At 35.8% G+C, this 24,397-nt stretch overlaps 1 protein-coding gene across 1 annotated transcript; it reads left to right on the top strand.

Moving 5' to 3' along the window:
- The first annotated feature begins 22,978 nt into the window (after nucleotides 1-22,978).
- Nucleotides 22,979-23,512, top strand: LOC131041673 (p-coumarate 3-hydroxylase-like). Its single transcript, XM_057974822.1, has one exon. The coding sequence runs from the start codon at nucleotides 22,979-22,981 to the stop codon at nucleotides 23,510-23,512; it is 534 nt and encodes a 177-aa protein (XP_057830805.1).
- Nucleotides 23,513-24,397: the final 885 nt, after the last annotated feature.

The raw sequence follows: 24,397 nt of genomic DNA, 5'->3' as shown, positions 1-24,397 counted from the left end.
ATATGACAACCCATCCGCATAAAATGTTCGACATCTATCCCTCTATGAACCCCATTTTGTAACCTCCCTAGATACCTCATTTGCACTATTGGCCATTGTTTCTAGCGTTGTGGTGAGGGTTGAGTGGTGCTCAAGACTAGAGGACCTCAACCTATTCACCAATATAGAAATTTGAGCACTATTTTGTGTAAGGCGATTGATGAGATCCTCATGTGTGGCATCTACATGATCTAATGGAGGACGTGGAGGGTTTAGGGGTGGCGGTGGTTGTTGAGGAGTAATATTTTGAGGATTTTATGGTTGTGGAGAAATGTCTTGAGGGTTTTCTTGTTGCTCATGTGCAATGTTTATAGGGTTTGCTTGTATTGCTTGTGCAGGAGAAGGTCTTTGTTGTCTATTTCATTTTTGGGGATTGCTTGTAGAATTTGACATCAAATTAATAAAAACAAAACTTAAATCTATTAAAAAACCCTAATTCAATTAAAATGCAAACAAAAATAATCAAACCAATCAAATCTTACCTGTTTGACGGGTGCCATTGTTGAAAATTGCTCTTAATGTTGAGAAAATCCAAAATGATACCAAATCTGCACGGGTTCTATGTTTTTTTGGCTTCTTTTTGCTACTATTCCATGGGTTTGGCATTGAAAATGGCTAAAACCTGCGGGTTACAAAAAAATATAATGTTCCTCAAAACCCGTATAGGTTTTGAGGAACTTTGGATTTTTTATTATAAAATAAAATGTTCCTCAAAACCTGTATGAGTTTTGAGGAACTTTTTGTTTTTTTAATTTTTTTTGGCTAGGCTTGGTGTTACCAAGCCTAGCATGTGTTTGAATTTTCAGAACACAAACGAGTTATGAAAAATTTCATTTTTTTTTGCATGTGGCCACTTTTATGTTCACCATCTAGGTGCACTTACCCAACCATATCAAGAGAAAGTGGGCTTGCAAAATCAAATGTGGGCACACTAAACTTGGATTGACTCATAGAAGCAATTTGTTGTTGCAATGATGACACAGTTTGAGCAAGGTTATTAATGGTTCCTTCGGTTGAGGAATTTATGTTAGACATGTTTGATTGAGAAGGTGGTGTGATGTTATTGAAAGAAGGCATTGATTGAGAATAAGGTGGTGGAACACTATGGTAATTAGGCATGGGTGATGATTGAGTTGGAAATGGGACACTAAAAGGAGGGATAGAATGATTGGATGAATTTCCCCCTTGTGTCACATTGATTGGTTGGGAGACAATAGGAATACTCATTGAAGACATAGATAAAGATGGAGGACTAATTGAGGAAGAGGGATTTCCCCCATGACTAATGGTTGTAGGTATGCCATTTTGAGTTGATGTTGTCATGATGTTTGAAGTGAAAGTAAGAATACTAGTCATTGAAGTGGTTAATGAAATAAAATGATTGATCTATGTAGGAGGTTGTGAATAACCTAAGTTCTTATCACAACTCTTTATAGACATTACATTAGAATCAACAATGTGAGAAATGCCACACAATATATCAATTCCATTCTTATCACTTTGAATCATGCATTTTAGGCCTTCAATTAATGGAAGAGCTTCACTATTAGGATATTCTTGGGACATCTATTGTTGGAAGTTGTCAAATTGATTGTCCAATTTTGAAAGTTGATCTATAGAAACTCTAGTCAAAGTTTCTTCTTCATCAATGGAATCATCAATTGGGTAGATAGGGATGTTATTAGGATGGGAAGAATTAGCCATATCCTCATTGAAGAAGTCACCCAAATCAGGCTCCATCTCTTCAAAGATTAAACCTTGGGAAGCCTTAATTCTAATGCTTCATCTAATGGGGATAGTATAGGTAGGACTAATAGTTGTAAAACTCATGCACTAGAGGGAAAATTTGAAATTTGAATTTTGGGAACAAAGTTTACAAAATTGAATAATCCAAAATTCTAGAAAATAATGATTATATAATTTGAACTTTGTGGAAAAAAGAATGAAACAATTTCCAAGAAAATAATTAAAAAAAAGAGATTAAAATTTAAAATTAAGGCCAATAAGATACCACTTAATTTCAAATTTCAAATTGACAAAATTAAGATCTTAAAATTAGGGCATATTATAATTAACCTCTTAAATTTAAATATTTTCTTGAAAGTTGTGATGTTGAAATTGGGAAGTATTTTTCATTTTAGAGGGATCAAAATTCGACAAAATCCGCCAATTTATGGATTTAAGCAATTAAATACAGTCATAACAGTCTCCCAAAATTTCGGGAAAAAAACCAGGGACCAGGTTGAAAGTGTACTTGGTCCGCCCAAATATTTTCGGAAATTTGTAGGGATGAAAGCTATGATGATTTGAGAGCTAACCTCCCAAACTTGATTGATTTTATGAACTCTAGATAGGCAAAATTAAGGTATGAATGTCAAAATAGGATCCTATTAAGGTTTTGAAAAAGATAAGAAATTGAATTGCAAATTTAAAAAAGGTCAAACCTAATGGATAGGGCCACCTTGAATAATACTTAGAAAACTAAAACTTGCACAAAATCCAGGTAAATTTGAAAATTAGGGTTTTAGGGCCTAACCACTAAATTTTAAAATTTTGAATTTTGGAAAAAAAGAGGGAAATTGAAAATTTGAATTTTAGGCAAGAAGACAAGTCTGAAAATAGTCCCAAATTTGAAAATTGAATGTGAATCCAATGTTTGCACAAATTCAAGTTGATTTTTAAAAATTAGGGTTTTGACAATTAACCATTTAATTTTATAAATTTGATTTGCAAATTGAACAAGATAATGAAAGAATTGAATTTGATAAGAAATACAATTTTCAGATCTAAGATAATAGATAGCAATTTTTGTAAAACACAAGTTCAATTTCAATTTTAACAGCTAGGGTTTTGAATGAATTAACCACTCAGTTTTGCATGAAAATTAAACTTGTAAATAAAAATTATGCCATAATTTTTAATGTAAAATCATGCAAGACGTTGGGTTCACCAAAATGTAATGTGGTGTAAAGTGATGAGTGGAGATCAAGTGGAAAGCTTCACTCTCCTCAAGAAAGGAGTGAAAGTTTCACAAAGGATTCCTTTCAACTTCTCACACACATTACATTAAAAGAGGGAATTGAATTCATTAGATCCAATCCCAATGGAAAGAGATTGAATGCTAAGTGAATTGTGTACGGAATTGACAATGAATTTGGAAAGTAAAGTAAACCTCTTTTAAAATAGAAAAGTTGAATTAAGCGAATTGTGACTAAGTGTAAAGATGATAAAGAAGCAATTATATCATGAGATAGAGATGTGGGATGAAGCTGTGCACCTAGAATTAGCAGTAAAATGTCGAGATGAAGGTTCCCTGCAAATTTGAGCAAAATTTGTCGAGACCGGTTTGAAGTTGCACTTGGTCCTCCGAAAAATCGGTGCGCCGAAAAGGGTTTTTCCATTTCTAAAAATGAAGCCTAAACCCGCAATTACAACTGCGCAATTACAACCTACACATAGAAAAGAGAGGAAATGTTGTTGGGATTGGGGGTTTGCCTTTAGGTCAAACCCCATTTTGGAATTAACCAAGTGGTTGAAAATACTTGCAAGTAAATGAAATGAAATGTCTGAAGTAAAATCCACCTCAAGAGAGGATGCAATTGAAGTGTTGATAAAATTGCTTGAAAGGATATGTGGAATTGAATGTCTTGAATGATGGTAGATATCTCCTCTTTAATGGTTGAATCCTTGACTTGAGTGCAACACCTAGACTTGAAAGGAGACTTGAAATGCTCAATGCTTGAATGGATGCTTGAATACTTGAATGCTTGCTTATGATCAGCTCCTCTTATCATCAACTAACTTGTTGAATTTCTATTATGCAAATAGGAGGGGAAATGCTCCTTATATACTTGTCATTTAGGGGTTTTTAACTGATTTTCTGTCTTAGGCCGACATAGGAAAACTCTTTCCCACACATAATTGACAAACCCAATGTAGGATTTGATCAAGGGAGGCCCAAAATAGGGCAGGGAAAGGGGCGCCATGCCAATGTCCTAGAAGGACATGGATGCCACACCCTTGTCCAAAAGGGGATAGGGGCCATGCCCTTGTTCTACCCTAATTTAGGACAAACAGTGACAAAAAGCAGTACGGGGTGCAAGTTTGAAGTGTTTTGAGCATGTTTTGGGTCTCCAATCAGGCTTAGGGATTCATCTGCCAATGCAAAGAACCAAATGCAGTAAAAAATTATAAGGTCACAATTTTAGGATGTTATAGGTTTCTAACTCAAACTATGCATAAAGAAAGCGTTACAACCAACACATGGCTTAATATTCTAAAAAATAGAAAGCATATTTTTTTTTACGGAATTCCAACACAAATATTGATAAATTGATATCCAAATCAATACACATAAAATATTTAAATACACAAAAGATTTCACCAAAAACACATAATGACCAAAGGAGATAATAGACATAAATCTTCAATCCATCTCAGCAAACATAATGTTAGAGTACTCGGGTCTTTAATTGATTAATTAAACAACATTTGTTTAATTATTTAAGTTCCCTTTATCTCTTTTTAAACTTAAGCTAGCATTAGGTGCATAATAATTAATTCTTTTATTAATTATTATGTGCAAGCCTAGGTTTTCCTTTTTAGGGTTTCTTGACCTATTAGAGGTTAATTCTTTGCATTGTATTGTAAGGATTATCACATTACACATTTTGTGAATATTGAACTCTCATCTTTTTGAGCATATTTTTTGTGTATTTGTTTTTCTGTTATTTGCTTCCTTGCTTCTCCTTGTAACAAGTTATTCAGCTTGCAGAGATCATTTGGACTCCTATGGTGTTGTATTTCTCAACTCTCACATGGTATCAGAGCTTCAGATCTGTAACTATCTGTTCTTGTTTTGAGAATTTTTGCATTGGAAGTAGATCTGGGGTTTCAGGATGTTTTTTATGCACTTAAGGATAGGCCTTTTTTCTAAGCACTTTGGGCCTAAACGAACCTCACCATCATGCTCAGAAGGCCCCAAAACCCATATGGTCATTTAAACTTGACCATTTTTGGCTCCTGAGCCTCTGGGGGTATTTTTTCTCCAGTACCAAGTTGTATGGCCCTGACACACAATTCGAGAAAAAATTTTCAAAAAAATGCCTTTTTACGACATGCAGGCCGAATGATTTTTTGATAAAAAAAATAAAATAAAAAGTAAAAAATCATTAAAATCAGCAAGTTTTATAAAAAAATTCCAAAATCTATTTTTTGGGGGCTCCCCACGGTACGTAGGGTACCGTGGGCCCCCTTGACATGTTGTAGGCCCTGCCACTGCTGTCAGTGCTAACCCCGCCGGTCGCCATCAGCAGCATCGACCTCTCCCTATGCCGCCCGCGCCTGCTGCCGCTGCTCCGCCCAGGCCTGCCTACGTCCGCTGCTGCCTTATGGAGGCTAGAATTCAAAGATCTTGAAAAGAAGAGTCATAATGATTGTGCAACAAGAATGCATTTCAATGATTATAGTTGTTATAAAAATACAAAGAGAAAATCTTTATAAGAGGATACTCGAAAACCTAAAGGAGAAAAACCCTAAAGAATTATAAAATTCCTAAGTTTAGCTTAAGCATAGAGTATAATAGACTAATAATTAAATAAATAATTATTAGCTAATAAAAGATTACTCTAACACCCCCCCTTAAGATGAACTTAGGGAGTAGCTAAAAATAACTAAGGACTAAAAAAAGCATGTAAAAAATGCATGAAAGCAACAATGGGTCTCGACAACTAGGCCTGATGAGGTACCCAAGTACAATAAAATCTATGTAAAGTGGAGAAAAAGGAGAAAACCCGATGGGAACAAAACTTCTCTCCAAGAAGAGATGAAGGCTCAAGTGAAGGACTAAGAAGCCTCCAAACAAGAGTGTTCTAGAAGATAGGAACAAAAAGAAGAGAATAAAGAACACCACTAAAGCATGAAATAGCTACAAACACTGTCTAAGCGTAACTACTGATCTGAAGAACCTCCACTAAAATAGAACATGACCAGGTAGAGAAGACTATAATCTACATGAGTGCCCTCAAATAACACTACTCGAATCAGATAACAAACAAAGACAAACAACTGAACTCAAAGATACAGATGGCATGAAACACCAAAGCCTGAAGAGTTGATCAATCAAACCAAAGAAGCATTATAACCAATAGGACAAACCTCCCCATAATGCTAAAAAGGGGAGAGGGACAGGTACACTGAAAAGAACGACCAACAAGAACTACACGATGAAGAACTAGGAACATTGAAGGCGCAAAGAAAGTACATAGTGTCATGGAAGGAACACTCACTTGACACATAACATGAGGCAAATGCCATGGAAGGAACACTCATTGGACAAAGGTAGATGGAAAACAAAAGGCAAACATCAACCCCCTCATGGCACTTTATAAGTAGTGCATGTACAATACGACACAAGATATGCAAGATCCCAAGTAAACAATGCATGATGGCACTTTATCTCAGTGCGTTTGCATAAAAGAAGCTACAATGATAAGAAGACTGAAAATAGAAAGAACAGCCAAAACCAAGACATCCTACTCAGATTTGGCTGTTCTTTCTATTTCCAGTCTTCTTATCATTGTACCTTCTTTTATGCAAACGCACTGAGATAAAGTGCCATCATGCATTATTTACTTGGGATCTTGCATATCTTGTGTCGTATTGTACATGCACTACTTATAAAGTGCCATGAGGGGGTTGATGTTTGCCTTTTGTTTGCCATCTACCTTTGTCTAGTGAGTGTTCCTTCCACGACATTCTCCTCATGTTGTGTGTCAAGTGAGTGTTCCTTCCACGACACTGTAATTTCTTTGTGCCTTCGATGTTCCTAGTTCTTTGTCGTGCAGTTTTTGTTGGCCATTCTTTTCAATGTACCAGTCCCTCTCCCTTTTTTAGCATTATGGGGAGGTTTATCTTGTTGGTTCTAATGCTTTCACGGTTCGATTGATCAACTCTTTAGGCTTTGATTTCTCATGTCATCTGTATCTTCGAGTTTAGTTGTTTGCCTTTGTTTGCCTTCTGATTCGAGTAGTGTCATTTGAGGGCACTCATGCAGATTAGAGTCTTCTCTACTTGGTCATGTTCTATTTCAGTGGAGGTTCTTCAGATCAACAGTTATTCTTTGATAGTGTTTGCAGGTTCTTCATGCTTCAATGATTCTTCTAATCTTCTCTTGTTCCTATCTTTTTGGAACATTCTTGTTTGGAGGCTTTTTCAGTCCTTCTTCTTGCTTTTCCATCTCTATTTGGAGTAGAGTTTTTTTCCCATGTGGTTTTCTCTATTTCTCTGGTTCATAGAGATTTGGTTGTATTTGGGTACCTGATCAGGCCTTGTTGCCGGGACCCATCTTTCTTGCTTTTAGTAGTTGTTCTAGGTTTTAGCTTCTCCCTAAGTCTAGCTTAAGGGGGGCTGTTAGAGTAATCGGGTCTTTAATTGATTAATTAAAAAACATTTGTTTAATTATTTAAGTTCCCTTTATCTCTTTTTACACTCAAGCTAACATTAGGTGCATAAAAATTAATTCTTTTATTAATTATTATGTGCAAGCCTAGGTTTTCCTTTTTGGGGTTTCTTGACCTATTAGAGGTTAATTCTTTTCATTGTATTGTAAGGATTATCACATTACACATTTTGTGAATACTGAGCTCTCATCTTTTTGAGTATATTTTACTGTGTATTTGTTTTTCTGTTATTTGCTTCCTTGCTTCTCGTTGTAATAGGTTATTCAGCTTGCAGAGATCATTTGGGCTCTTGTGGTGTTGTATTTCTCAACTCTCGCACATAAAAGAGAAAACCCATAGATTTTAATAGATTAAACAGAAGACACATCCAAATACAACCACCACCAAAGGAAATAGTAACATAAATCTTTCATCCAAACAACAAATATAAAAGGAGGAAAAGAAAATACAAAATTTTCAGAAAAGTAAAAGGCATTTCTTTCCAACACATAGTATGCAATCCTTTTCCTTATCAAAACATGTTGCATAAATAAAATGAGATCATAACCCACAGACTTGGAATAATGAAGAATTGAAAATGGAATTTGAGGAAGAAAGATGCACAACAAATTTGATTATGCTAGAAGCTCCACAAACCAACAAGCTCCTTCAACACATTCACAACAATAAAATGCATAACCAAAAAGCATCTTCAATCTCCCAAAAAATATGTAGAAAATCCTCTCCCAATCCAAGATCCAAGAATCCAAAAGCTCTTCTCAAAAAATTTCATAGAAAACCCCTTCCAAAACAATTGCATAATAATAATGATAAATCATCACAATAGTAACCTTAATGATAATAATAATAATACTAATAATAAAAATGATAATATAATAATAATAATAACAACCTTCTCAAAATTCGAGAGAAAATAAAATAAAATAAAATAAATAATAACCACCAATTGCAATTCCCTGATGAATACTAAGAGGGGGGGGGAGGGGTGAATTAGTATGCCAAAAATTACTGTACTTAAACACTTTACTAGTCTAGCAGTAAACTGGTAAAACAGTTTAGCAAACAAATCGGTTAGCAAACATGGAAACCAAATAGAAAATAACGCATTCACCCACAGAAGCACAATCACTATAACATAAGAGATTTTGATGTGGAAACCCAAATGGGAAAAACCACGGTGAGATGAAACTCACAAGTAACTATCTGCAGAATAGGAACCAGACCGGTTAAGGTCAGACCAGTTAAGGTCATACAATGTTCTTTACCAGAACAGATCCTGTTAGGAATCTCAATCTCTATTAGGAGATAAGTCCGATTAAAGACTACCTTGCTAGAGGATTTTAGATCCACAGATGTGAACCACCTTGCTAGAGGATTTACAAAAGGATTTTTGAGCCTACCCGGTTAAGGGCTTCAGACTTGTCGAAGATGTGAGTAATCAACAAGTGAGTGATCTAGCAAATAGCACAGATTGCTTGGTTAGATCCTTGATAGCTCGTTCCTAATACATTCCAGCATTACTTCAGTCTTCAATACATTCACACTCTACCTTCTCTCACAGACTTGAACTTATCTTCTATAATCACACTTACAAAAAAACTCACCAACCACCTTAAACCCTAGCAACAACCTAAAACCCCCTTATAAAGGAATCTGATTTCATGTCGGTCCAATAGGATTACAATACAATTTCCTAGGTTCAATGCATCTGGACACTTTTGGTAACACGACACAAATGCACTGCCAAAGTGTCGGCACCACCAAACAATCGGTGGATGGTAACTCATCACAAAATGCCGGTTGGTAACTCATCACGGAGTATTACTGATTCAAACAAAATACTAGTTTAAGCAAAATACCGGTTGCCGGTTTGACAAAATGAAGACTGAGAAATATGAGTTGTGTCTTTTCGTTCCTTCGTACCACTTGAGATCCTCAAACCACTTGGGGTCTTCATACCGCTTGAGACCGGTAAACACTTTCTGCAAAACACCGATAGTCTAAAGACTATAATACATCATACCAGTTGGAACAAATACCGGTTGAGCTTTAACTCATACATACAAAAAGTGATCTCAAATCAAGTGTGTGTCCATCAATGACAATCACAACATCAATCATCAAAAAAGCCAACAATCTCCCCCTTTGGCATTGATGGCAACACTTAGGAAAATTTTGACATCTAAGTGTTTTACAACAAAAATATGCCATAATCAAAATTGCTCCCCTTAAGCATATACACTATCGCTTTTGCAGAAAATACAATGTATACTACTTCTTAACAGAAATAACATGAAAGTATACATAGTATGCATCAAAATTTAAATGCCAGTAGACTTCTCCCCCTTTGCCAACAATGACAAAGTATAGCTGAATAACCCCTATTCCTTTTAGCATTAATAACATATTTAAAGAGTTTATGACAATAAAGAGTGAAACTTGTCAAAAACTGATTTAAAGTCTTGCATAAATGTCTTCATGGATAAAGACCATGATTCAAGCAATGAGTTAGCAACCTCATGCTCTGTTTGCATTTAATAAACTGCTCCTCCATGGCATCCATGGTACTCATCTCTTGAGTAACCGTTAGGGCATCTATATTGAGGTAGCATTTCTAGAGAATTTGCAGTCTTGGCAGTAGGACCAGTTGAAGTTCCTGCAAATTACATGTCCAGTTTCTTATCTCTGCCTCTAGTCTTGCAGACTGAAGATGAAACTGGTGAGCAGTTTGTCCATATGTGGAGAAGGAGTCATATGGCATCTTGAAGGTGCTAATAAATGACTACATATTAGTTTGCAATTTGTCTTTTTGAGTGAGAACATCATCACATAATAAATGAGGTTGACAAATCTTGCTGAGTAGTAGATTGCCCTCATCCATTGCATCTCTAATGTCCTTCTATGCCTTCTGAAGATCAGACCAGAGCTCTGCTAACTTTCTCACCAAGGCAGTGTCCAGAGCCTTTTGATGTTCCTTCTTGGCATTTGCTTCTGCAACCTCTTCCAGGCTTTGCACCTGGTCTTCTACAACTATGCATAGGAGCTTCAATTGTGCAAGTGAGGAATCGATACTGGGAAGGTTCGTACCAGGTATCAAACCGGTAAGAGTGTCCACCACAACTTGGATCACATCTTGCTCCTTTTTCCTCCTTATCACTTCCAGGCATTCTTGAGCAACCTTAATGCTTTGTAGCAACTCTGATTTGTTTGCGGACTGGAGGTCAATGGGACTAGTAATGTCAGCCGGTTTAGCCTGACTACTGGTTGCCATTGGGGTCTCCACCTGTGTGCTCTTTATCGTTGCTTCCTTGTCCTTGGGTTTTTGCTTATCTTCTTGAGCCTTCCTCTGCTCCTCTTCTTCTTTCTTTCTTTTCTCTTCTTCTTGTCTCTTCTCTTCATCTTTTTGCTTCATCTCTTCTTCATCCTTCTTCTTCTCCTCTTCCTTCTTCCTCTTCTCTTCTTCTTCTCTTCTTTTCTCTTATCCTCTTCCTCTTTCATCTTTTTCTCTTATTTTATCTTATCCTCTTCCTCTTTCCTCTTTTTCTCCTCTTTTCTTTTATCCTCTTCCTCTTTCCTCTTTCCTCTTTTCCTCCTCTTTTCTTTTATCCTCTTCTTCTTTCCTCTTTTCCTCTTCTTTTCTCTTATCCTCTTCATTTGCCTGTTTCTTCTTTTTTGCTTCCTATTGCTTCTTTTCTTCTTATGCCTACTTCTCCTATCCTGTTCCTTCTGATGGTGTACCCTGAGTAACTTTTTCACCATCTAAGGTGTCAACGTCAATGGGTTCCATTTGTTCAGTGACAGGTTCCCCTTCACTATCATATACTTCATCCGGTTTTGATATTTCCGGTTCTTGCTCAACCTTCTTGTTGGGTTGACGCACTTCATGAGTATGTACAACAGTCGTCATATGAAGATGAGTGTCTTTTTCAACATCATCAATTCTCCCTTCTAATAACCAGAGTCTTCTCCTTCTAGTGAAGAAGAGTCTTTTGTTTTGGTTAATGACTTCAAATAGCTCAGAATTGGATAGGTCAGGAAAGTATTGGGAAAATACTTTCTCCCTTATTTCCCGTTCCTTCTCTATGGCAATGTGCCATTTGTTGTTTAAAGAATTATACAAAGAATCTGGTGTCTCAGATCTAATTTTTGAAGGCAACCGGTCATTAACACAAATACTTAATGATTTCCTGTTCAACTTCTTCCTTTTCATCATCATTAACGTCATCAAAACAATCAATTAAATCATTCAGTAATTTTATCCTAATATTCTTTATAGTTCTTTGACAATGTGTCAAAGGTTTGTAAGAAGAAATATCAATATTTATTGGTGCAGATGTTGCTGGTTCATTCTTTGTCTTTTTCTTCATTTGCCCAGTTCATTCTTTGTCTTTTTCTTCATTTGCCTAGTCTTCTTAGGCGGTTCTTCTGACACAATTTCTTTTGAGTCTGGTGTATTGCTTTTTGTCTTCCGCTTCCTCTCAAAGAATTTGGCAGGTGCCGCTTCAGGTTTCTTCTTAGCTGGTGACCGCTTGGTCACTTTGGGACTGGCTGCAGTAACCGGTGCCGATGCTGAAGGCACTGCCTTTCCTTTCTTTACTGAGGTTTCTACAACCGGTGTAACCCTTTCAAGATAGGTGCTAGTTCTCTTTGCCTTTGGATCAAGGGGCGAGGCAATTAGGGTAGAGGTATACCCATCTAACATGTCATTCATTACCTCATATCCCATTGGTTCCACTTCTTCCTGTCTAGGCTCAACCGCCTCCATTATGCACTCATCAACTTTGATGGTGAAGCAGATGTCTTCCTCATACTTTTTGACTATATCACCAGATATTCTTATACTTTGGATCATCTTGCGTTTGAACTCATCAAAGTATTTGTTCAACACTTCCGGATAGCCGGTTCCAACCGCTTGTAGGCTTTCCTTAATTTGTTTTGTCACTGGTTGGTCAACAGACCACTAAATATCACCTACTCCTGGAAAGTAGCCTTGGAAGTAAAAGAACAACCCAACCAGTAGTTGTCCGAACTTAAATCTCAGTGCATTGTTCTGTTTGATCGAATTAAGATTCAACAGAAGTTGTCTTTGCATACAAGTGCACAGATCAAACGATGCATCTTCCTTGATCATCCTGTAAGTGGCATTTACCGCTGCAGTAGAGACAAAATTAATTCTGCTTGCAGAGAACGTCCGGTAACCTATCACCATGCAGGCATACTTGACAAGATCGTCCTTCATTGAGTTGATGGTCATTTCACGTGAGTCGCTCATTGAACCGGTGAGCTTGGACATTTCAGTCTTGCTGTCCTTCCTTAGGGCTGGCACTTCCGATGATGGCATGAATCGCTTCTGGTGTGATGTCATGCATCCCCTCTAAGTACATTTTATCACCATGCACTCTGCTAAGAATGATGCGAATGTGATCATCTGAAAATTCTTCAAGAAAATAGACTGCGTTGTGAAGTTTCTTCTTTTCCAAAATGCTGAATTTCGGTTTAATCTTCTTATCCTTCCCGTAGAACAAACTTAACTGGGAGAGGATCACAAGAGACCCTAGGTCTTCAATTTTACAGTCTATGTAATCGAAAATGCCTTCTTCTACTATAACACCAGCGGGTACTATGGATAGGGCATTGTATTTTGCCTTTCATTTGATGAAATCTATAGAATCAACAGGTGCACTAGAAGTAGCATGTGATGTGGAAGCGATGATAAACAGAGAATTTTTGAAAAATACCTTTGTAGATCAAAATTTAGGGCTTCGCAATTTGGACTTTGCTACACACTCCTTTGGTCACTGAAATGCCGCTTTGCATTCTACACTTCTCCAACAGATGATTGCCTCAAATTCTTCTTCAGGATTTTGATAAATTCTTTGAATCATAGTGTAAATCACTTTTCTTCACTCTAAACTTGAAAACTTCTTCGCTCGAAAAATGATAAGTGAGAAATGATTTAAAAATTCCTTTTAAATAGGTTCTCCACCTACCATAATAAATGCTCCACTATTAGGGCATAAACCCTAATTTGCCTTTGACCATTTCCGATCTTCTGCTGACTGACAGGTATCTCATACCGGTTGAGGTCTTTTACCGGTGTCAACCGGGGGTTCGAGATATTTCATCGTTCGCTCCCCCTAAGCTTTTTGTAGCTTAGTTTGTTGGTTCCAAAATTTCCACACTAGGTGCAGAAACCGGTTCTTCTTGCAACACTCCTGATTTCTTTTTCCAGGTTTTGTTCATATCTGCTTGAACAGTTTCAATATCAATCTTTCCTTCCGGAGTGACCGGTATGTCATCCGATATGTTCTTTCTTGTTTTGCAGAATCTGGCAATGTGACCCAGTTTGTTGCAATGATAGAAGACCATTCCAAGTGCTCTCCATGGTCCATTATTCATGTTACCGTTCTTCCTCCTGCATGTTGCAGCAGTGTGACCATGACCATGACAAATCAAACAGTTTGCTCTCCATCTGGTTGCCGCTTGATAGCCACCTCTACCTGACTGATGATTAAAGGTATTAAACCGGTTGGGATTTCGGTTCACAAAAGGTTCAAACCAACTCCTTGAGTCCTCTGAGGATATCTTCCAGTGTTGTTCATAACAGACCCGCATTCAGATGCTCTATGCCCAAACTTGTTGCATGCATAACAATTACCATTAAACTTATTGGATCTAGGTACATTGTTTATAAAGTAAGGAAAATTATTGTAGGCTTTGCTCCTACACACATTAGCAGTATGTCCTTCTTTAAGATAGTTAAAGCAAACATGTTTGAACTTTTTCTTACCTTTACCTTTGAATTTCGGTTGCTTCTTCGATGCTTCAACATTTGCATTAGAGGTCTCACCTTCCTCATGATCAGAGTAACCAAGTCCATTAGTATTCTTGACAGGTTTGGCCGATTCAAGCTTTTGCTCTAGCTTAACAGTACTCTTGTTGAACTTAGCAAGTATTTCCTTTGACTCAGAGAATTCTTTGGAAATAGAAGCATTTGTTTCCATCAAGTTTGCATTCTCGAAGATGGCTATGTTCAGTTCTCCTTGCATGTCTTCCTTTTCCACTTTGCTCGCATGGAGTTGAGCGGTTAGGGCATTGATTTCTTGTTTTAACTTGGAGATCTCATGATCTATGTCTTTTACAAGATCTTCAACTTTCCTTCGGTTCTCAAGCTCTTGACACATTCGGATAGTCAGTCCTTCCAACTCCTTTCTTAGGTTGGAATTGATTCATTCAGCTTTTCTACTTCTTGAATTAGGGCTTCCATGTCCGCTTCATCAGAGGAACTATTTTAGTTAGCTCCATCAGTTTTTCAGCATGTTCTCTCCTTTTTGCCTAAGAGGCCTTATATTTGACCATAAGTTCATCATAGGCTTTCTCAGACTAAGTGAGCCGATGAGTAAGTTCCCTCACAATGTATTCCTGCATATCTCTTTCCAAGTGGTTAAACTTATAGAAAGGTTGGCTCTGATACCAATTGATGAATACTAAGAGGGGGGGTGAATTAGTATGCCAAAAATTACTGTACTTAAACACTTTACTAGTCTAGCAGTAAACTGGTAAAACAGTTTAGCAAACAAACCGGTTAGCACACATGCAAACCAAATAGAAAATAATGCATTCACCCACAGAAGCACAATCACCATAACACAAGAGATTTTGACGTGGAAACCTAAATGGGAAAAACCACGGTGAGATGAAAATCACAAGTAACTATTTGCAGAATAGGAACCAAACTAGTTAAGGTCAGACCGGTTAAGGTCATACAATGTTCTTTACCAGAATAGATCCTGTTAGGAATCTCAATCTGTGTTAGGAGATAAGTCCGATTAAAGACTACCTTGCTAGAGGATTTTAGATCCATAGATGTGAACCACCTTGTTAGAGGATTTACAAAAGGCTTTTTGGGCCTACCCGATTAAGGGCTTCAGACTTGTCGAAGATGTGAGTAATCAACAAGTGAGTGATCTAGCAAATAGCACATATTGCTTGGTTAGATCCTTGATAGCTCATTCCTAATGCATTCTAGCATTACTTTAGTCTTCAACACATTCACACTCTACCTTCTCTCATAGACCTGAACTTCTCTTCTATAATCACACTTACAAAAAAACTCATCAACCACCTTAAACCCTAGCAACAACCTAAAACCCTAGACATGATGTCCTTATAAAGGAATCTGATTTCATGTCGGTTCAATAGGATTACAATACAATTTCCTAGGTTCAATGCATCTGGACACTTTTGGTAACACGACACAAATGCACCGCCAAAGTGTCAGGACCGCGAAACAATCGGTGGATGGTAACTCATCACAAAGTATTACCGGTTCAAACAAAATACCGGTTTAAGAAAAATACCAGTTGCTGGTTTGACAAAATAAAGACTGGAAAATATGAGTTGTGCCGCTTCGTTCCTTCGTACTGCTTGAGATCCTTGAACCGCTTGGGGTCTTCATACCACTTGAGACCGGTAAACACTTTTTGCAAAACACCGATGGTCTAAAGACTATAATACATCATACCAGTTGGAACAAATACCGGTTGAGCTTTAACTCATACATACAAAAAGTGATCTCAAATCAAGTGCGTGTCCATCAATGACAATCACAACATCAATCATAAAAAATGCCAACATTCCCAAAGACCAATAATAAAAAGGGGTAAGAAAATAAATAATAACAAATACATAAACAATAAATAAACAATAAATAAATAGACCATAAAAATATTTAAACAATAAATAAATAAATTAATAAATAAATAAAGAATAAAGAAATTAACAAACAATAAATAAATAAATGCACAAATAAACATAAATAATCAACCAATATAATTCCACCAAATAATCATTAATTTATTATAAGCTCTCAATAAATAAATATATTATTCATACTTAGCATCATTTAATAATTTGCACCAATGAGTTATATATAATAATTAGTTAACTAATTAATTAATTACCACAATTCTAAATGACAAATAAAATTAATAATCAAATTCATATATAATCATAAATGCTCCAATAATATCTCCCACAATACATATAAAATATAATAAATAAATATTTTTCACACATTATTACAAATGCTAAATATTATAATCCACAAAATAATATTAATACAAAAAATATGGGACTTACAATATTTCCACATGAATAATTAATTACTCACACACAAGGCTATGCATAATAATATATTTATTAACCATCACAACATCAAATCAACAAATAAAGTACATCAACTAAGACCACATAGAACCCACTAAGACGACTAAGGCTTAAACACTAAAATTGACGAGATATCTATTATTTTTAGAATGTGGTAAGGCTCTATGTCACCTCCGATCAACTGCCATTGGGATTAAAGGCATGTTCAGACCTACAGGACCAAGTGAAGTCGATGCCTAGTACTTGCATCATGCATAACACCAAACATCTTTACACAACATATATATGAACATAAGATACACAAGCAGGTGAAAGAGAATCACAACATCACACCCCACTCAATTATGAGTGATGTAACATCATTCCTTTCACATTCACAACAACAAGACAACATAGAAAAGATAACATAATAAATTACATCAACATCATTCTCATATAATGTAGACACCAATTTAGGGTTAGCACAAGATAAATAATCTTAAGCAATAAACATGAACCATATTTCCTAGATAGTGAATAATCATGAAGTTGATCCTAAACTTAACTTCAATCATTAATCTAGAGTATAGAATCAATGTTAATCATAATGAATCCATTAATATCAAAGATATTATCAATATACTGAGCAAAACATGAAACAAGGAGTAAAAACAAACCCATAAGTATCTAACACATCCTATCATAAAGGATGAATTAGGGAGGGGCACTACAATTTTGGCATGAAACATAATGTTTGTTTGTTTGGTAAGTTTTTTTAATTGTTTTTGATTTTATCTGTAGTGACATATCTTTTAACTTTTTTGGGATGTCTTTGACTAGAGATTTTATCTTCAGGATGCCTTTGAATAGAAAGGTGAGGATGGGATATGTTCACTTGTTTGCTTCTTGTGGATTGTTCCTTAGTAATATTATGACTCATCTTAGGACATGATTGTCTAAGATCATCAAGGACGTATGGGTCTCTTGTGAACTGGGGGATTCCTTAATTGTCTGATGTGTCTTCCTACATACAATTGGTATGTTGATTCATTTGGGTCTAAACCCTATCCAGATGAGTTCATCCTTTTGCCATAATAAGCTCAATGATGATATAAGCATTTAAAAAGAACAAGAATTTTCATCCTTTTCATATCCCTTTCTCATCATCCATTTTCTCTATCACTTTCAACTCCTTTTCATCACTTCCATATGCCTTTTTCATTAGTCACATCTTTCATCATTTTTCCATTGTCATCATTCTTCATCCTTCTTATCTCAAAGATTAGTCAATATATTTATCCAATTGATACATGCCTCTTAACTCCAATAACGAATCAATCAACTTTCTTCCTAGCATGGGATCCCATCACTCCCTGATCAATCAATCAATCATTGCACCAACTTATCTTGCGCTAGCATCATTCTCAATCATCTTAACCAACTTATCAATTTGGCTATACTAATCATTTACATCAAATGTTCAATTATGCTTATTAGTTGTGCAGTTTCATCAAATGTGCATCTTAGCCTAGTCACTAATACAATATCAATCATAATTTTTTTCCCTGTGATCTATTGAAACAACGTGACAGACTGCATTGTCTCAAAGAGGGGAAAAATGTAGGCATGCAAAATTATTCTCATAATTATCCTAATTATTCTATTAATTAAATAAATATTATTGTCTATTTAATTAATTCATTAATATTTTCCTTTATTAATTCATTAATCTACATATTCATTTATTTCATTAAACTCTTTTTACATAAATTCATTTTTAATAATAAATCCCTTATCTCCATCGTTGCATAAACCATATCTTATTTACCTCCTTCAATCCCCACCAATCACATCCACCCAACAAATGTGGGATAAATAACACTTTTATTTTCATCTCACTCTTTTATCCCACATCCTTCCCAAACTTGGATCCACCCATGAGGACACCTATAAATCCATTCTCCTTGTCACTTTAGAGGTGTTCTCTTCTTGGATAATCAAATACCTTCATGCTATTGTGAGATTTCATATCCATTTTCATATTTTCAAATCATTTTGCATAAAAAAACCAACTCCATTCTCCATAGCCACTTGTGCATTGTGCTTGCAAATCTGAGAGAAAATATTGTTGAATACAAGATCTTGGTGGATAAAAGAGAAATTGAGTCAAGCGTCTCTTCAATGCTTGCAGTTAGGAAGAGCTCCATTGATATGCTATTGGATTAACATTTGAATTTTTTCTTACGGTTGGGCTTTTAAAGATTCAAGATTAGTTTTTCAATCCATAATCATACATGCACAAGCATTATATATGCTTTTGGGCGGTTGTTGTGAGCCGAAGAAGAGTCTTATCAAAAGGTGATTAACAAATCCACTTGCTAGCGATGAAAATGGGCAAACAACTTTGTATCATATTTCTATATGTTAAGATTCTTACAAAGCATGTAAGAAAATAAACCTAAGCATGAAATGTACAACATATTGGAATTTATCTTAAGAGAATTACATTAAGGCTGAGCCTTGATATTCTTACAATAATGGAGTTAATGACATCTCTGTCCACATCATTAGAAATTTAAGTAAAGGGATTAGCCATGACAATAACTTTTTTTTTTTTTACTTCTTGTGTTTTAGCTATTGGCTCACACAATGTTGAGTAAGCCGGTACATCAGAAGAAGAATCATATCAAGCTCTAATCTTGGTGTTGATGAGCAGATTTGAAAGTATTTGGCATGGGGAAAGTGTGAAAATTGTTTTATATAGGGACCAAACAAATAGGATGAAGGGATGCAGGTTATGAAAGATTAAAATAGAGTAAATGCATGCATATAAGATATGACAAACTATTTTGAAGCATCTCTTTGTGTTTTACCCAAATACTATGCAAGTAATAAAAGCTTACTTCAAGCTCAATGGGGAAATATTTATGCGAGCTTAAAGGAGCTTAAAGGTGGAGTTGTGTAGTGAAATGTGAGATGAAGCATGTTTCTAAGACAATGTAAATAAGGGATGGAGAAATTTTTTTTTGAGCTCCTTCCGTATGATTTGTTGATGCTACAGATTGAGACTGAGGCTTGTCCTGGATATGCCCATTGTACTTCAGAGTCATGGTTGTTGGAGTTTTTCATTGTCTTTGACATAGGTAATTTCCAGTGTAATCTAGTTCCTCAAGAGATGATGTGTGCGTTCTCTTCACAATGTGGCAGTCATTCTATTTGATTGGCTAGATGCATGTATGAAGAATCAATAGAAATTTAGAATCCAATACCAGAGGATGCCCTTTGAAGGGAATAATGCATATTTATTTTCTGGTTTCAATGATAGAAGAGTGAGATAATTTTAAATATAGTATATAATGCATTGATAAAGTAAATATGAGCTAAATGAAAATGAAGGTAAATTAAAACCATTTTGTCTAAGAAGTGATACAAGGTAAAATTAAACACTCTTCACCAGAAGGTTAAAATTATTTTCTCTTCAAAAAGGAAGAGCGCAACAATTATTTTCTCAGGAGTGCATTGAGAAAAGTCTTATAATGTAGGAATGACTTTGGTGAAGACATTTGTTAAAAGCTGAAACACTATTATTTCACATAGCGGTGACAACTATTTTAATTAGCTAAAGGACATTTAGAGAAAAAGAGTAATGGGCTTTTCACCTAGGTGAAGGTGAAATGTGCTAACATGAGTTTTAGGCCTAGGGTGAAATGTGGTAACATGTATTTGTTAACTGGTAAAGGTATTTTTACATGAGTGTGAAATCAAAAAGTAAAATATTGCAATAAAGTGTTTTCATCATCTACAGGGAAGAGTGAATAGAGTGGTAAGTGAAAGTTAAAGAAGATTACTGATTTTACTAGTAAGGGTAAACTTTTCTATCTAAAGAATATGCTAGGAAGAGTGAATAGAGTGGTAAGTGAAAGCTAAAGAAGATTACTGATTTTACTAGTAAGGGTAAACTTTTCTATCTAAAGAATATGCTAGGAATAGTGAATAGAGTGGTAAGTGAAAGTTAAAGAAGATTACTGATTTTACTAGTAAGGGTAAACTTTTGTATCTATAGAATATGCTAGGTAGAGCATTATTTTTAAAAGGGGGATCATATACAGAAATAAAGCATGATTAGAAAAATATAAAATATTTTCTTTTGAGAGATAAAAGCACAAGGAAGGACTATGAGTGGGAAAGAAAAAAATAAACCAAAAAGAAAAATAAAAAAATATTTTCAGCTACAGAATAAAGGTAAATAAAAGGGAAAATAAATGAAGATTCCAAAATCAGATTTGAAAGAAAAAGGGGACAACTACCAATAGGAGGATGAATATAGAAACTTCATTTCATCTATATCTTCTTTCTCCTCATTTGTAGAGATTCTAGATCTCTGATTTCTGAGCAAGTAGAATAGAAGATTGTCTAGTTTAGTGTGGTGTTTGGATGCTTTCATAGTGAGTGGATGTATAAATTTTCTCAGTATTGTCAATTAGTTCATGAGCAATTGATGAAAATGTTGTAAAAGTTGTCTCTTGGTGTCTTTTTTGATTTCATGAAAACTATAACATCAAGGGTATTCTAATTTGTCTTTACAATTTCCTTGTAAATATGCGACTTTATATATGGGTTTCCTTCAAGGAAGGAATTTAAGTTCTGTGTGCAGGTTATAGTGAATTAGAAAATATGACATGGTTTTGTAAGAATGATTATGCAACAATAAGAGGGGTTGCATTAATGTCTAGAATTAATGTTAAAAAACCCACTAATTTGAAGTGATTTGTTGTTTGAGTTTGCATTCATGAGCTTCGATTTGACTCTTCACCCTAGGATTAGACATTGATCTATGATACTTCCAGTTGTAGTTAAGAAACAACTCATTATATTCAAAATCATATTTAAATTTCTATTGTAGGAGTAGGCTTAGGATAGGACTTTGTTCTTAGTTGCACTCCAAATGTTAATTAACCAAGAATAGAGCTAGTTCAAGGTTGATAACATTTGCTTTGGTTAAATTCCATTGAGAATAATTTTCTATATTGCAATACTTGGTAGAATTTGTTGGAAATCATAAAGTATTGTAAAGGGAACCCCCCCCTAGGTTTAGTAGAGCTTGAAGTGTAGATGATTTTAACCTTTTGGTTAAATCTTGTTTGTTGGCCATTGAGCTAGAGTTCTTTGGATTAAGATTGTCTATCTTACAGGAAATTCAAGACAATCAGTTGGAAGAACCAATAGATTGGCGATTCTGTTGGGGACAAAAAGTGACATATCCATTTGGGAAGAGTATGCAGATTGAAGAAATCTAAAAATTCGTTTTAGATTGTTGAGAATTTTTAAATCTAACAGTAGTATGGAGGAAATGTTTAGATGATTTTGCTGATGGAGAGCCTAGAATGAACAATACATTTTAAATGGCTTTCAGTTGTTTGAAGATAATTCCTCTACAAGGATGTGGTGGCTTTGAGTGAAGAACCTAATGAAGATATGAAGGAAATTTCTAGATCTACAAAGCTTTCAATCATAAAAGATAAATTAGCAGCTGCTACAATATTTTTAAGTATTCTCATAAATCTCAAGAAAGAATCATTATATTTGTCTTTCTACTTCCTAAATTGCAGAATCTTAAGATGACTTAAACAGAAGAATAGAGCACATATAAAGATCATTGGGAAACCCTTTCGAGAAAAAACCCACACACCAAAAAGCCAAGCGTCTCCTTTTATTACAGTAAACAATATTACATACAATTGACAACGAACTTTTTGCACAGGCTTAGATTGTACTACAATTAATCCGAATTTCTATCACTCTTTTTTTTCCAATGAAACTTGTAGCAGTTTATACACACTGCAATCCGTTATATACCCTGATGCGTTAACTATCACTACACAAAAAATGATTACTGATAGCCTTGGTACTCCATCCGACAGTCACCTAACTATGTGTGGACATCACCGCACGTCCATCCAACAGTCATCGAACTATGTGTGGACATCACCGCACGCTATGGCACACCACCTTACACTATGAATGCATGTCCGTATGCCACACTGCTGGATCTTTCCACGTAGTCCGTACGATGTGTCCCTCTACATAGTCTGCACGGTGACTCTTTGCATAGGCCGTACGGTGTCTCACAACACATCACCATATGGGCGTGCGGTGTCTCACAACACATCACCATATGGGCGTACGGTGTCTCACCGCACGGTGAACAACCAGTACGGTGAGTTTACCGTACGTGCCTCGTTATTCTCAGCAGAATGGGCGATGTCTGAGCTGATCCGCTATCCTCATCTGATAAACAAAGTGAGAGACGAAGTAGAGACGCAGTTGTGGGAATGGATGATAGAGTAACAGAATCTCATCTTCCTCGCCTCAAATACTTACAAGTAGTTGTAACGGAAACTCTTCGACTGCATCCTCCAACGCCACTTATGCTTCCTCACGCATCTCCAGAGAGTTCAAGGGTAATAATGGGGCATTTCATTCCTCCAAATCCTCGGGTGATGGTGAATGTGTGGGCCGTGGCAAGAGATCCAAATGCGTGGGAGAAGCCGCTGGAATTTAATCCGGATCGCTTTGTGGACAATCCCGTTCATCTCGATGGAAGAGATTTTCGAATAATACCATTTGGTACAGGGCGAAGAATGTGCCTCGGATATAATCTGGGGCTTCGTATGATTCATTTTGCACTTGCAAGCTTTGTTAATGCATTTGACTGGTCGCTTCCACCTTGTGAAGAAGCCCAAGATTTGGACATGAGTGAGAAATATGAACTCTCAATTCACAGGAATGTTCCTCTCAATATTTTCGCTACTCCTCGTCTGCCGACCCATCTCTATAATAGTCAACAAAAAGCGGGTCACATGTAATTGTTTACTCGCAACTCCTGTCCTCTTTCAACCTTCGTTCGTTCCTAAGCTCGCCAATCTTTGTTCGTATTGGTTTTAAAGTAACATTGTATAGGGGAAAGGACCCAGTAGTTGAGCATGTACCAATTATTGTGAGGGTTGTTGATACCTTTTGTTTCAAAAATTGAACAAATAAAATCTATTGTTTGAAACAAAAAATATCAATTTTTGTTAGGAAATGTACCAACAGTTGTTAGGAAATGTACCAATAGTTGTTAAGAAATGTACTAATATTGTAAAAAGTAACCAATCAGGTGATGCCATGTCAGCGGCACAACTATTGGGGTCTCTTTTGCATGCCTATTGGTCTCACTTTTTTTGGGGGTTGTTTTGGACACCTTGGCAAAAAGCATGCTGATGTGGCATCATATTTGATGATGTGGCCCTGAAACCTTAGTTATAAGCAGGGGACTTGCCAAGTAAGCTGCTGTAAAAAAACCGGAGTGATTTGAAATTTCCAAGTAGGATTTTGAGAAGTGCAAAGTTAGGGTGCACAACTACTGGGTCCTTTCCCCTATATATCGGTGCTTCTTAGAACAAGGTTCTAGCATATATTATTTATATATTTTTCATATGTCTTCTTAAATGTACTGGCCATCACTGTATCTAACATGACAATTATCATTATATAATGTCATTTATTTGTATATATATATATATATATATATATATATATATAAATGGTAACCACCCCTCTTCTTTAAGAATATTCATTTTATGTATATATTAAAAATTGAGATAAATTTGATAAATTGTATTATTATCATAGATTTCTTCACGAGACAAATTTATCTTTTAAAAAATGGACATTGAATGAGCTCGCGTCTTCTTTGGCTGTAAACACAC

Source organism: Cryptomeria japonica, chromosome 4 (assembly GCF_030272615.1).
Source record: "Cryptomeria japonica chromosome 4, Sugi_1.0, whole genome shotgun sequence".
Classification (NCBI taxonomy): Eukaryota; Viridiplantae; Streptophyta; class Pinopsida; order Cupressales; family Cupressaceae; genus Cryptomeria; species Cryptomeria japonica.
The sequence above is the reverse complement of the archived record's forward strand: the minus strand, read 5'-3'. Positions and strand labels throughout refer to the sequence as shown.

What these genes read in the sequence shown, in the direction of transcription:
- LOC131041673 (XM_057974822.1), top strand. Translation starts at nt 22,979, where the DNA reads ATGGATGATAGAGTAACAGAATCTCATCTTCCTCGCCTCAAATACTTA.